Here is a 16,244-nt window from a genome sequence, read left to right on the forward strand (position 1 = left end):
GTAATTAATAATGCCAATTTAATGTTCGTCCAAAATTCATCAGAGACTACACAAGTAGTTGTCATCTCGCCCCTCTCTATCATCACTTTGTCGGTGCAAGCATTCAACCAATCTTTCCAAGCATCTGTTAATACTGTCATCTGCAACGCCTCCCTTACATCAAGAAGTCTCTTAAGTGTAGTATAATGAGTTGCAAATCTAGTCTTCGCAACTTTCAGCAACTCAAACTTCGAATTGCTTCTAAATATAGCAAGAGCCTGCGAATGATTGGTAATATATTTGACGACATCCTTGCAGGAACGGTAAGTCTCTCCAATCCAACCTAGGTGTTTATGCTTGGTCAAGTCTTTGAATATCAGATTTAATGTGTGAACCACACAAGGAGACCAAAATATGTGGGGATAAACTTTATTAACCTCTGTCCCAGCAAGCTTGCAATTGGTTGCATTATCTGTCAGCACTTGCACAACATTAAAAGGCCCTACTTCTTCAATAGCATTCAACAAAAACTTTGCAATGTTTTTTCCTGATTTCTCCACGGCAGAGAAGTCGTGCGCATAGAGAAACATTGAACCGAACATATTCGATGCTAGTACATTGATCAGGGCTTTATTCTTCACGTTTGTCCATCCATCAGAGACAATAGATAGCCCATGTTCAGGCCATTTTTCTCTCACAACACCTAGATCTTTTGTTACATTATCTTTCTCATGGTCCAATAAAGTTGTTCTTGCTTTCTCATAAGAAGGCAACTTGTATCCAGGCACACAATTGGCGGCAGTTATCATCTCTTGAAAATATAGAGATCGGAGGACGTTAAAGGGAATCCCATTGGCAGCCAAAAATCTCAGCACCTTATGATCAACATCGTCTCTATCCTTTGCTCTAAAAGACTTGCCAAGTGGTGATTCACCAACCTTACTTGAAGAAGTCGCACCGGAGCTGGAAGACTTGCCAACCATGTCTAACCGTGATTTCTTCAGTGGCAGTCTCCCAGGTAAATTCTCTGCTCTTTGGACTTGGCTTCTGATGTGGTCTTGTAATTGTTTGTCTTTTGCAACTGCACTGAAATATGCTATTCCTTGACCTTGACCTCTTGGTGCTTTCACAAGGTGTGCGTGCACCCTTGTATAAGTCCCAGTGTAAACCTTCTTACAATGCTTACATTTCCACTTTTTGGTTCCCCCATGTCCTTCGCTAGCTTTCTTTCCTTTGACTACGTGTGACCATAAAACTGTCGCTGACCTTGCGTTCGGAGTCAACACTATGTCCTCGTCATAATCTTCTTCCACACATTCTTCATCATAGTTGTATTCTAGGTCCCCTTCAAAAACTATGTCATCATCACCTACACCTTGGCCTTGAAATTCTTGGTCGACAGTCTCGTCCATCTTTCCTCAATTGCCTCCTGACAAAATCAAATTGTAAAATATTTGAATAATATATATCAGCACTACTTATTTTGATGTGGGCACTCCTCAGTCCTCAATCCTCACTTTATTAAAAATTTAAAAGTATGGTATGGCCTGCACTACAGGATGATCCAAAGTCCAAACCGTCCATTAGATGGGCCACGACCTAAATAGGTTGGGCCCCAAAAATCATTTCCAAAGGTTGATCGGTATAAAGTATAAAGTAAACACCAAGTTATAACCAATCTGTGTGGGATACACTTGGTAACTGGAGGTTTATACTTGATTTTCCTATATTTTTTATATATCTTAGAGATGAGATGATCAGATGAATGCAGGCATTTGTGATTTTCTGATTTTCACCATAATAACTTTCAGAAAAGGACCAGCAATAGACAGAGATAAATACCTCGTTAAATTTGAATAGCAAAGGACCCTCTTTCTAATGTTGCTTGCTTTTGCAACAATTGAAATAAGTTTGATCCTAACCCTCCGATCTATAGAGGGTTAGGATCAACTCTCAAACATTCAGATCGGAGGGTTTGAGAGTTGATCCTAACCCTCTAATCTATAGAGGGTTAGGATCAACCTATGGAAATTATTTTTGGGGCAAAAATACTTTTTTAGGCCGTGGCCCATCTAATGGACGGTTTGGATTATCCTGTGGTGCGGGCCATGCCATACTTTTTAATAAAAATACAAAAAATAAAAAATCATGGATTATCCAAAGTTCCAAACCGTGAGGATAATCCACGGTTTGGATTATCCTGTGGTGCGGGCCATGCCGTGAGGACTGAGGAGTGCCCTCATCAAAAATCAAAATCAAAATCAAAATCAAAATCAAAATACATGAGTCGCATTTCACAGAAACTGTGTGACATTCGGTTTCTCACAGAAACCATCAACACAGAAACCCATCCCTTTTTTTTAGTATTTAAAAAAAAAATAGAAAAAAATATATACATACCTTTCCTTTTTCTTCTTCTTCTTTTTCTTCTTCTTCTTCTTCTTTTTCTTCTTCTTGCCGGCGGGAATCGCCGTGAGAGAGAGGGGCGGCGGTGAGAGAGGAAAGGGGGAGAGGAGCGGCTGTGAGGAGGAGGAGGAGAAGAGGGTTTTCGGTTTTTTCGTTTTTTAGGGTTTTTTTTAGCTTTTATAGGTTTTAAGTTGAAATTACAAAAATAATCCCACTTAAAATATCACCCTTACTGTTAAAAAAAGGCTATAAATGTAATTTCACGACAAAAAGTTGGGATTCGCGATTCCCATCACTAGAATACCGGATTTGATCTTATGGGAATCGCGATTTTAAATTATGTGATTCCCGAATCCAAATGACTAAAAACCGCGGATTTCATTTTCATAAAACGCGTATTTAACTTTCCAGAATCGCGATTCCGGTGGAAACAGAATCGCGATTCCCCAATGACGATTCGCGATTCCGATGGAATGGATTCGGGATTCCCCAGAATCGGGGAATCGAATCGAATTACGATTCCGATTCGCGATTCGGGGAATCGCGAATCCCCAAGTATAGGTGCGAATCCGGCTTCTCTGGTCTAATTTGTTCAAATTTCTATTGATCCAATGTTTTGGTGTCTTTGTTTAAAAAAGAAGAAAAGGAACATTTTGTTTGTCCTTTAGTTCATTTTCCTATATAACCCTTAGATTCCCCTGCTTCTTTGGTTTAAATTCTGATTTTTTTAGGAAGGTTTTAAAGCCCCCAAGCTTATGGATCATCTGTATTTTCAAATGACTATTGCATAAGTGGATGAATACATATGTTTTACGTCTATTATTCAGGTCATTGTCTTTAGGACAATCATTTAACTCACCTGTAATTTAGATTCTTATAGTTTATCTTTAATACATGGCTAGTGGTCGTTAATTCCTATGTTTTTAGAGTTCCTACTGATATATGTGTATTTGAAGCTTTCATGTGATATACGCATCTTTTTTCACTAGACACTTGTGTCAGGTTCAGTTAACAGAATATATGCATTATTTTCAAAATGTTCTGTATCAATTAACTCAAAAGGGTTTGGATTATGTTTTCTAGACATTCTTTTAGGTGACACAGTTGTTATTCTATTCTCTTACGTTGTCCCAAGTTATGCTAAGGTTATAGCATCTCAATGTTTGTTATGGTAACATGGCTCCTTAAATAACGTGCTCAATTATTCCTTTAATTTGCTAAAGCCTCATGGGATTACCTTGTTTTGATAAGTGTACCGATCTATCTGTTGTCATTGAGGTTACTCCTGATCTATTTGGTTATAAAGAGTGAGTTGGTGTGATTACATGCACAGATTGTAGGATTCATTTCTTGATGTAAGTGGTTATGTTTAGATAATAATATTATACTAATGTAGTTGCTTCTAGAGAACTATATTGACTCCCTTGGCAGTTATTTAAGCATTAAAAGCCTAATTAGGTTTGTGTATATAATGGAATATGGTTATGTCAATATTTTTTTTCTCATTCATAGGGGTTTATTTGGTTAGCTTATTTCTTCTCATGTTCCCTGATACAATTATCTTGATGCTCACTCCTTCTGTGATGACCTTCTACCACTCTCTGTTTTAAACCTGTTTGTTTATTCCCTAATGATTTGAACCATCCCACTTGAGTTCAGGTTTCAGTTTTGGATTTCTAAAAAGCTTCTTCATGATTTTAGGGTTCTCATTTGAGTTAAGGTTGTCATCACTCACCAGTATTTGATTTTGTCATCAGTTTGTTTTTGTACAACATAGTGAGAAATTAACTTGACTGTGGGGCTGTTTGGTGCATGATCTCCATTTTTTTTTATCTACACATAAGTCATTATGTCAACTGGTATGAGCAGCAATAATATCAAAAGTTTCTTTTAAAAAGAAATTAACCATGAAAGAGGAAAAGATTGAGAAACCACCTGAACAGGTGAATGCCAATACCAGTAGAGTTGGAGTGGCTAAATCATTGCTGTTGTGTTTCGATTTTTTTAAAATAGCATGTATATTTTTGGCGTGTATTAGTCTTTTGACAGTAATACAAAACCTTCCGTTATTTGAGAAAAATCTTCTAGAAAATTCCAACTCTTATTGTCACATTACAAGGTTTGTTGATAGATTGGTCTCAAGGTCTCCTTTTCTGGTTTCAGTTTCTGTCCATATAGTCTTGTAGCTCATTTCATTGCCATTTCAGCATTTAGATAATCAATTTGATTACGGACATTCCCAAGCAATTTTCCCTTCTCTCTAGAGCTTTATAAAGGTATACCTTCCACTCATTAGCATTAGATATATCTTGTTTAAGCTGTTCTAGCTCTGATTTGTAATGGCTCTACTGAGCTTCCATTCGTTGTTGTTCTCTAACCAGTCGAGTAAATTTTCTGATCTATACTTTGAAGAGAATTTCTAATTTTCTCAAGTTCCACTCCCTTCGTGTTGATGGACTTTGCATTCTGCCAAATAACTCTCATAAACTTCAGCTTGGGATGCTTATCATCATGATATCTCGTTGTTATGCTGTCCTTCTTACTCACCTGACCATCCTTCATAGTGATATAATCTAAGCCATCAGTTCGAGTAACCTTTATGGCCACATAGAAGTTTCAACATACTGCTGTTCTACAAAACACTTGTGCAAAAGCTGACTTATAATGGGGAGAGAATATCAGTTTCTTTAATAGAGATATCACGTCAGAAGTGTATGGAAAACTTATTTGTGGTGCCTTCACCCTATTCAGTGGTATAAAAGTAACCCTTCCAGTTTTTTTATAGCAAGGTATCTTATTATCCTAGTTAATATCTCACTTGTCTTGACCCCCACATGAAATAAACTATTTCCAGCAGTAACTTCAATGGTAATAATTTTTTTTCTACCTAAAGCTTCATGTTCACCCTTGGGTTACATTTGTTTAGATAAATTGCTCTTCATGGTACTATAACAGTGTGAACCTCATTCTAATCATTTTTTTTTTGGGAACAAAGTAGTTGATGAATTCTATTTATATCTAATTTTTAGTTTTGAGAAGGAAATGTTATTTTTGATGGGAGCACTTTGGTCTGCATGTTTAATTTCTCAGGGGATAAAAGAAACTGATGATCACACTGATGTTTTTAAGTATCATCTATTTTTATATTGATCATATAAGTTTTTGGTAATAGGTGTAAGAGCTTGCTTTATCTTGGATATACTGTGCATTTTAAGAAGTTAATGCTACAAAAACTTAATTTTCTTTTCAATAATTATGTCTGTTCAAGCTTCAACCACTAATATCGAAATTTTTAAGAAGGGACCAAGGCTTGACGATATGCGTTTTGTTAATAATCTCATAAAAGATGATCATGATAAGTATTGCTAGTATGTGCAATATCTATTAATGACATGAAGTCTACTGGTTTTTATTAATAAGAATATCATAGTTTTTTTAGTTTCCATTTGACAGGACATCATTGCAAGGGCAATGAAGGAGTCATCCCAAGCCCCCATCCTTAGGGGACTTGCTCGGTCCTAGTAGCACTCCCCTCTTTATTTATCAGACTAGCCCAGCTTTTTAGATACCTATAGACATTAGTAGCCTATTCATTGCAAGGGCAATGAAAGAGTCATCTAGAGCCCTCACTAGGAGACAAGCTATGTTTCATCAAGGTAATTCTCCTTTGGAGACAAGCCTCATTTAGAGCCTACCCTTAGGGAGGTCACCTTAGTCGTGTTAGAGAGTGAACCCATAGGAAGCATGTCTTGCCTCATTATTAGAGCCCCTACTAAGTTAAAGACTAACATAGATCTTAGTTTTCTTATCCCTATTTATCATTGCAAGGGCAATGATAGGGATACTTGGAGCCCACCTTTGTATCTAGGAGACCTGTCCAGTCTCACAAGCACCCTCCTTTGTCTCCTCTTCTTCTAGGAGACTTGCTCTAGTATAGTTAGCACTCCCCTTAGCGCTTATAGGTTAGGAGTCGGCCATTAGACTAGGAGTCTACCCTTTAGCATAGGAGTTTGTCCTTAGCCAGAGAGTCAGTCTTTCAGAAATCAGTCCTACCGTCATAAGGAGTTAGGATTCTGTCCTACTTTTCATAAAGTCATGGGATTATGTCCAACCCTTGCAAAGTATAGGATTTTTTCCAACCTTTGCAGAATACATGAGTCTATCTTACGCCTATAGATGATAGGAGTCTGTCCTACCCTTACATAGTATAGGAGTCTGTCCTTTAGATAGGAGTTCCCCTTTAGTTCTAAGGATTCTGTCCTTAGCGTTGACACTCTGCCAGGCTGTGGATCATGGGATGTGGTCTTATAGGTTCTCTTTAGCTGAAAGGGTTAAAACATTGTCAAAAGAACAAAAACACTTGAAAATATTTAAAAATCTAAAAACATTGAAATATAAAATTCAAAAATATCTGAATAGACATGAGTCATTAGGAGAGTAGTTAGGAGAGTCTGTTTTCGAACTACGTTGGCTTGATCATCTTCTACGAGGTACGTAGGTAGTGTGGGATCTTTATCCCAAGTCCAATCAAACCTTTCAAAATAAAAATTGTCAAATCTTCAAAAAAGAAATTATTCAATCCAATCTTTACAAACGTTTTTGAAAAGTCTTTCTCTAGAGTTAGGAGTTTGTCCTAGACGTCTTGGGTGTTTTAGAGTTAGGAGTTTGTCATAGCTAGGAGTTTGTTTATGCCTTTGTACGATCAGTTGGATATACTCTTCGTTGACTGATGACTAAATTAGGATGTACTAGTGATCCCATTGTTTCCCTTATGACACACAGCCTAGTTACACATAGGATATAGGAACAACTTGCATTAGCTTAGGGCTAAACTTGCATTAGTTAAGGCATATGGGGTGTCATAAAATCTACAATTCGCTTGAATTTAAGTAATCGCACAAGAAGCTGTTAAAAACTAGTCGAGTCTAGTTGGTCGAGTCTAGGATAGCGGTCTTAGATGTGTTAGGCATTGTAGTTTAGAATAGGTGCGAAAACTACGTAGCCTTGATTCCGACCATCCAAAAATTTGGGCCTGAAAAACAATTAGAGTGTTAGGGTTTGTTGTTAATATTTTAGGGTTTGTGGTTGTGGTCATCACTGTTTCTTACATAGGACTATGACTGTATGTTTTCTTTCAGACTGAGATCATTTCCTTATTTGATTACTCACATGCTTAGCTGTTGTATTTACCTGCTTACTTATTTTGATCCCATGCTTGGTTGTAGCTCTCATATACTTAGCTGTAGTTCTTTACTGTTTGCTTGTTTATTATCTCCTGATCACATGCTTAGTTGTAGCTCTTTACCGATTACCAGTTAATTACTTCTTGATTATATTGCTTAGTTGTAGCTCCTTTATTGCTTTACTGTTTCCAGCTTATCATATCTGCTATGTTCTGTTTAGTCGTAGCTGTGCATGCGTTTGTTACTGCTTTCCTAGATGTGATGAGTTAGGATTAGATATGATGAGTTAAGACTTGGATGTTTATTTTTCTTTATTAAACCCCGAGTCATGCATGTTTAGGTAGATGTCTTCTCGGGGATACCTGTTCCCATTTCACATGATTTTTGCCCAAAATTCTTCAAAGTTAATAAAAATGGCATAAGAGACCGAGTGCTTGCACTCAGGCGGGTGGGGGTGCTCTCCGGACCTTCCTCATTCGTCACCAGGCACGAACCTTTTCTATCTCTTGTTATCCATTGCAACACAGTATCTTTTGGGTTTCGGGGCCGACTTCTCTAGATGACGACTCTTCTTTATTTTAGGTACGTATTGGTTCCGGGCTAGTCCCCGAATCAAGAGGTATCTCATATACATCGCCACTCATGATGTGAGAGGTACTCTTTCGAGAGTTCCTTGGTAGAGCTCTCCTTCACTTGTGGAGATCTTGGAGGCCATTGGGAGCTCGTCTCTCACCAATCTCGGGATCGGGATCCACACCTCTTAGACGGGCTTAGATGTTGCTCCGCATTCAAAATGTCTAAGATAATTGTAGGATTCGATAGCAAAGTCTTAATTGACCTCATATATGGTAAAGGCTAAATTCCGTGAGCCATTCAAGACTTATGGAAGGAGATCCGAGCCCTTCTTGCTCTTCTTTCACCAAGCTGCCAACATCAATTTCGAGAAGGCAACACAGTATAGGATTCCCTCGCCAACTTCAAATGTTTGTCTAAGCGCAACCTCTTATACTCATCCTGGGCCACCGTCTCGTGCCTAGCCAGAGGGACGGCAAGATGCGACCCCCCCTGGCTCCCCAACATCAGGTCCACCACTACCATGTGTTGGCCTCCTCCCTTCCCCTAATGCCTCTGTAATCAATCCCATGTGGATCTCTTGGGTGTTGTACTGGAGCCTCATCAGCTCCGTGCATCGCTCCGTTTTTTTGTATTCTATTTATCCACCCCATACACACACATACATCAAAAAAAAAGTTGCAAGAGATGGGGAGGGCAGGAGATGAAGAGGCTCGAGAAGGCATGAGTGAAGAGAGAGGGAGAGAGATAAGTGGCTGAAAAACAAGGCAAAAAAACTATATATTTCAGGCCATATTTGGCCGCCATGAATTTTTTTCCATGGAATATTAAGGGCGCATTTGGCGAAATTATAGTTTCGTTTCTTAATTTTTATTCTTTTTCTTGATTCTGTTTTTATCCTCATTCTGATTTCGGAATCAGAATCATGTTTGGCTACTGACATAACAAAATTAATTTTTTTGTTTTTGATTTAAAACAGAATTACACTTGGAATGGGTTTCGTTTCACATGGGTTTTTCTTTTCATAGGTTTTTCTTTTCTTACTGTTGGGTGTCTAGAAATTATATTTTGGGGTGGCTTGTTCAGATTTTGCTAATTTGGGTTGTATCCAGGAAGTGCAGGGATTTCCATATAGTGTAGACGTGATCATAACACAAATTGAAGATCCTGAGATGCATGTCTTCTTGGATGGCCCAAGACCTAAATTGAATAAGCTAAAAAACCAAATCAAATTTACAAGTTGCAAAGAGAGGATGATGTTTTTGTCTTCCTGGATGACCCTGACAAAAATTAAATGACCTTCAAAATCAAACAGCTTAAGTCAAGTATATAATAGAATCATCGTCTTTATTTCCTGTGTATTTCTTCAAATTTATCCAAACAAATTGAACAATCGACTTCTCACATTGTTACTGCTGAATAGTGGATCGTGGACAATTTTATCACCTTGTAGGCGCTCATGAGTCGATCCCAATACTTAGCGGCAAAGTAGATAAGGAACACCCCCAAAAACATAATTATTGTTGTCGCAACCATTACTGGGATACTTGGGAGGTGGTACTCAGAAGGGATATTCCTGGTAAAAAAGAAACAATATTTGGAGTCACTCAAATGCCATAAGACCTATCGGTTGTCAAAATACCAAACAAACAGTGCCTAAGGGTAAGGAGCAAATAGGAAAATTTAAGAAATGTCAATAGAAATAAAACTACAGGAAAAAAAAGTAAAACATACCTCGCAACTTTGTTCATGGACCAAGCATGATAAGACAAATGGCCCTTATAATCCAACAATAAGTAGAACTTACCTCATGAATTCTTCTTCTTCTTCTTCTTCTTCTCTCTCTCTCTCTCTCTCTCTCTCTCTCTCTCTCTCTCTCTCTCTCTCTCTCTCTCTCTCTCTCTCTCTCTCTTTTCCTCCCTTCATAATATTTCTTATTTCCACATTTTCTCTCTTCTATTTTACATCATTTTCAAACATTGCACTCTCTTCCTCCTCTATCATTTTGTTTTAATTGCAGTGGAAATGGGAGAGCTTTGATGGAGACACATCAACATGATCTGGAGCTTCTATATGAAGCTACGCCCACTATTACATAGTGGGCCCCATATGTGAAGGATCTTGACTGTCCATCTGATGTTAGATAACCAGGTGGTTACCAATCAAATGCAACCCCGCGAATGATCTATTAAGCAATTAATGGTTCTATTTTAGGTACTAGGAGAAATCATATGCCTTAGTTACAAAATGCTTTGAGATTTTCTCACTTGCACCAAAAGTGAGAAAATGTGACTCTCACAGAAGCTAAACCTGAAAACTTCAAAGAAGCTATGACACATAAGCATAAGGAACAGTGGGAGAAGGCTATGCAAAAAGATCTCAATTCCTTGAATTCGGAATAGAGCAAACTGAATAGCAGCACAACCGAAGGTTCTCAGGATAAAAGAGGTTCGTAGCAATAATCAAGATCAGGCTTATCTCTATTTATTTTCTTTCCGTTTGCATTTGTGTTTATTTCTCTTCATTAGGGTTTGGGTTGGGATTAGATTTTTTGCTGATTTTGTTTGTACTTTTCTGACAATTGCGTTAGAAAGATACAACAGACTCTGGTTTCTCTGATTTATTTGCTTAGTTATAGTTGATTAGGTGTGAAGAAATTTAGTCTGAAATCTCCAAGTTGCTTGGTTATCAGCAAATAAGTTGAGATTCATCAATGTGTAATGCATGAAGGTAAATAACAAAAGGAATTTCTTTTGATAGTTTTTGGTAGAGAAATATATGCTTAAAAATCAGATGATTGCACTATTTGCAATATGTAATGCATTAATGAGATGTCGTTACATGGGTGATTTATAGGACGTGCTCCAACATTACGTTGGTTGTGGAATATGTGAACGTATAATGGATAATGGGTTTTATGAATAATGGGTTTGGGCCTATGTGAATGTATAAATTGTGTTGTGCGGATATTTGGCTTTATTATTTTTCTTTTTGTCATGGATCTTCATTGGACATGTGTTTCCATTGGAGTACATCTTTTTCATTTGATTGACTACCATTATTGCTAATTCATCTTTGTTTCTTTGGAAATTTCTAAGTGACAGAAACCCTCTTTAACTGTTGGAATTGTCTTTGAGAGCTTTGGTGCCCTATTCATTGAAGTGTTTTCCCGATTGGAAATGTGAGTCAAAATTCTCTTCATCTTATGTAAGAGGTCCTCTTCTATCTTTACATGCTACAAGGCTTTATGTTCATAATTTTTTAGAGCCTCGAACCCTAATATCCAGATTTTGGTTTCTACAACCCATGAATACATGATTTGTCTAGCCTGACAATCAACCAAAGATTCATTGTGATCTTCTCCAAATTTGGCCCAAATGTGTTAGAATCCCACTTTTTTCCACTTGCTGTTGTAGGGGACCAAATTGATTGACATTTATTTAGTAATTCTTCATTGTAAAACAACTACTATATTTGAGTTGCTATATATTTCTATTTTGAATGGTTAGTTGCTATAGTTCACTTACAGAGTTTCCTTTCTCTTTTCTCCTTTTTAGTAATTGATTCCATTGTTTGTTGATAATTTAATTATTAATTTATGATTTATCACCACCACCACCAGATAATTATTTGCACGCCCCTTCTTTCATTGATATGACCTTTTATATGAACACAATGACATGGAATTTCTCATAGCTTGTACTTCCTTCATGCTCATTCATGTCAGCGTATTCATTTGTTAGGTGATTGTAAATCTACAATATTAATGTTTGTGAGTCTCTTTTTGCTCTTGAAGACATGAAAAAATTATTCAACCTTTTCTTCATTATGTACTTTCTGGTATCAAACAGCAAGGCCAATCATTTTATAGATCCAGGACTATATATTTCAAAAAGATGGACATATTTTGGGCTAAAGAAAAGAGGAGCCTGCCTTCTTCTTTCAAACTATTCGTAGGTATTGGGATATCAGTTTTTATTTTAGTTTGCATGTTGATTCCTTCTACATTTTGGATGATAAATTGGATACTACAATTGCTTCAATATACTATTTTAAAAAATGTTACAATTCTCATCAGCCTAGAGGTCAGGGTGATGATCAATTCTAGAATTGCATATGGGGAAATGTGCAATCAAGACCATTGAACTTGTAAAACATCTTTCTGACGACCCAAGTGGTCTAGGTTCCATGCCGAACATACATCCCGTGTATAAGATAAATAACTACAAAAATCGACGCTTTAGCTTGATAATGGGTCATAATCTTTGAAGTGAAAGATCCAAAGCTTGGGAACTTAACTTTTGGGTTTTCAATTCATCTTTTTTTATGAGTTTCTGATGATTTGGGCAATTTAACTCTTGGCTCCTTTTCCCCTCTTCAATTGCTTATTAGCTTTTTTGAATTGTTTTTCTTTCTTTTGGGTTATAAACTACTCTTTTTTATGGGTTTGTCTGTAATGATTGGGAAACCTTAAATGTTGGATCTTTTTCACCTCTTGAATTGTTTGTCATGCTTTTTGAATGGTTTTCTTCCTCTTGCGTTTTTACCTCATCATTTTTTTTTTCTATGGGTTTGTCTTATTCATCTCAGCTGAATAAGACAAATCCCCTAATTTAAAAAATACCCAGATGATTCGTCTGAGATTATTTGGTCTTAAATCAAGTCCACTTTGATATATATCTGTGGTTCATTCTGCCTTTAGTTATGTGATGATATCAATATATCCAGTTACTTGAACTGTGATAGTGGCTTCAATATCTTCAAATTGTTACTTTCAGCCATAGCTTCCCTTGCTTAGCAGAAAAAAAGCATGTTTTGAATCCTTTTTAAGGATATTTCTCAGCAGCAGAAGATCCTCTTATGCTATCATTTAAATTTTAAATAGATAGCACGTGCATTTTTACTAGTGAAATATAAAGCTTATATTCGTACATTCGGATCCAGGACCCTCCGTCGGATTTTCGGATTTTGTGGCTACCTCTAGGTCTACGGCAAAAATAATTTTAAAACCTTGCCATTAACGTTCGGATCCATCAGACCGTTAGGGTCCATTGACCCCTAATTATAAGGGATTTGCTAGAGACCACTGCAGAAGGCATTTTAGGGACTAGCTGTTGCATGAGAGAGCAGCCACGTAGGCTCACTTTTTGTCTTATTCATTTAATTCATCCTATGTGGCTTGGTAATGACACCCACAAAATTGAGGAACTTTAATTCCACCATGTCAGCTTGTCTCGTGTGAGTTCCACCACTTTGGTAATGCAAACCATTCCTCTTAGGTGTGCTACATTGAATGGGTGCCATGCCTAATTTAAAGGGGTGTATGAAGAGTTTAGGTGATGGGGAATTAAACTTGTATGGCCTTAAAAGGTTATTTAGAACCTTATAAATGTAAAGGATCTTCTGTTGCCCTTTATTTAATACCTTATAAATGTAAAATTCTTTACTAAATACCTCACATTTTTAGGCTCTAACTATTTTTTAAATGATGCAACTTTATTAATGATTAAATACTGACTCACAACCGAGGAGGTTGAGAGAAGCTAGAGAATAAGGGACGGAGAAAAAGATGATACAACAATCACAATCAAAGAGGTGAATAGACGTATATCCCTAGCGAAGGGTGATCAACTCAAGCAAGACAATTGGCCTCTTCATTAGCTGACCCCGAGTATAAGGGTACAGAACTGGGTGGCCCTCCCCAATATCCAAGATCTTGTCTGACATCTTGGAGAATGTCCAAGGGTGCGGGTGCGGGTGCCCTTGCTTTTTTTCTAATTCATTTAATTCATCTGAGATGGCTGCACTCTCGTGCAACAGTCCTTCAGCGAAATGCCTTCTGCGATGGCCCCTAGCGAATCTCTTTTTTATATTCTTAAAACTCAAAATTCTAACATGTGGTGTTTGTCGTAGAAAAAATCATTCACATTCCAACTCTATATCCTGCAATATTTTCTATAGCTCACCGTGATTTCAATATGCCCCACATCTATAGTGACAGCTTTTCTTCTCCCTAGGCCTGGAAGCATTGACTATGGGTATTTTTGTAATATGAAAATCGCGTAACTTCGTGTACTTTTTAAGATATTAAAGTTTTTGGTCGTAGATCGTTTGGCTACTTTTTAACCTTCGCACAGTGAAAAATCCAAAACCAAAGACTTAGTCACAGAAGGTGACAAACCACATAAATCTCTAATGTCTTCGATTTGTGTCTTAGATTGAATTTTTGTACAATAGTCGCCTTCTTGAATCCCTATTTCGAGCATGTCTGGTTCTCCCGTCATAACTATCATCCGATCATGAATGATTATGAAGAACAGCTCATTCCATGAATTACTGCTCTTTTCCTTTCATTCTATTCAGTTTTGAAAAGGAAATTATGACATTATTGTGGATGTTTGTTACTGTCACCCTCTTGTTTTTGTCGTTTCCAACCAGCTCTCTCTCTCTCTCTCTCTCTCTCTCTCTCTCTCTCATATATATATATACCATTCAAATGGTTTGAATGTTTGGCCGACATCAGCTAATGGAAAAGAAGGCTAGTTAAACTAAAACTAAAATTATTACATTCACTTTAAATTGCAATTACATTACTCGTAAAGTTGATATCTTTTCTTATTTTTACTTAGAATGAGTATAATATACTATGCATTTAAATTGACTGACGGGATGACGTAGGGCACGATGTATGTAATACTATCCACTTGTAGATACAACCATAGTGAAAAATGTGGTTGCATGAGAGCTTTTTAAGGTTGGTATTACTTTCTTCAAATTTCTCCAAACAAATGGGACATTCATCGTCTTGCATGGTTTCTGGTGAATATTGAATCGTCGGCAGTTCTTTCATAGCATCCTCGAGAGCATCCATGAGTCGACGCCGATCCCGATACTCAGCGATAATGTAGTATAAAATGATTCCCACCAAAACCGTAAGCGTCAGGGCCACAATCACTGATAGGGTAATAATCATCGATTTTGGGACGGGGGCCTCAGTCGCTTGTTCGACAACCCAATTTTTCCTGGCCAAAAAGAGAATATTTAGTGTCATCTACATACCCCCTTTTAAAGTACATGTTACTGCTAGGGTAAATTATGTCTCGTATGAAGCAAACAACATGTACACTAGAAAATAAATAGAAAACAAGCAAATATGTTCAGGTTCACGAAGCACTAAACCCAACTCTAAATTTAGCTAGTTTTGGGTCAAACAGTTTAGTTCCATATGGTTATCAGCAATCTCCAAAAAGAGCAATACTAGATATATTCAAATCTGGAAAATGGTTTGAATGCCCAAAAAAAAAAAAAAAAAACGTATTGGCCTCTTGCAGATCCATGACTCTTCTCATAACTTTGAAGAAAGGATTATGATTTTCACCTTCCTACTTAATTTTACATAATAACAGCAGATGGTTGGTTGAATTTACCCTAAAAACAAGAATAACTTATCAATGCTAAGAGGAACTGTTACACACTACAGAATGCAGAACAAGGCAAAAAAATATCGCATCTAGATGAAAAAAGAGGAGGAAAAGAAGAGAGATCTAGATTTTTCAATTATAAAGACAAGTATAAATACACAATAATGACACTTTTCAAATAGGTCCAGTAAAATCAAAATCTCTGGCTATTTCCTAATTTATGGATACTTCTTTGTATCACATATGAAAATGAAACAGATCAAAGGCTACTGCTGCGGCAGATTAAAGCATATGGTTTAATCACATATGTATTAATAAATCAGCAGTTAACTTTTCACACGGAAAGAAATGGAAAATCCAAAGCAAAATAGCGCATACAACAAAATTTAATGAAAAGAAAGGAAAAAGAAGCAGATATATGTACTCCATTCTTCTTCTTCTTCTTCTTCTTCTTCTTCCCTCTCTCTCTCTCTCTCGTTACTGAAAGTTTACTGAGAAATGAGGACAAGAGAGCATTAATAAGGAGAAAGTTCCATAATTTCACGGAAAGCCATTTCGTATCTCACTTTTGGAGGATCGAACAAAGTTTGTCTCATTCAATTAATTCATGTGAGAGGGATATGCTAGGGACCATCACAGAAGGCATTTCGCAGGCAGGCTTTTTCATGAGAGAGTAGCCACC

General features: G+C 37.1%; 1 protein-coding gene across 1 annotated transcript; it reads right to left on the reverse strand.

The window, feature by feature from the left end:
- Positions 1 to 39: 39 nt before the first annotated feature.
- Positions 40 to 1,391, reverse strand: LOC143890935 (uncharacterized). Its single transcript, XM_077395606.1, has 2 exons — positions 417 to 1,391; positions 40 to 153 (listed from the first exon to the last, which is right to left on the reverse strand). Exons 1-2 carry the CDS (start codon positions 1,389 to 1,391, stop codon positions 40 to 42), a joined length of 1,089 nt encoding a protein of 362 aa, XP_077251721.1.
- Positions 1,392 to 16,244: the final 14,853 nt, after the last annotated feature.

This window comes from Tasmannia lanceolata, unplaced genomic scaffold (genome assembly GCF_043159265.1).
Source record: "Tasmannia lanceolata isolate RefF3 unplaced genomic scaffold, GAP_Taslan_0.1 ptg000013l, whole genome shotgun sequence".
Classification (NCBI taxonomy): Eukaryota; Viridiplantae; Streptophyta; class Magnoliopsida; order Canellales; family Winteraceae; genus Tasmannia; species Tasmannia lanceolata.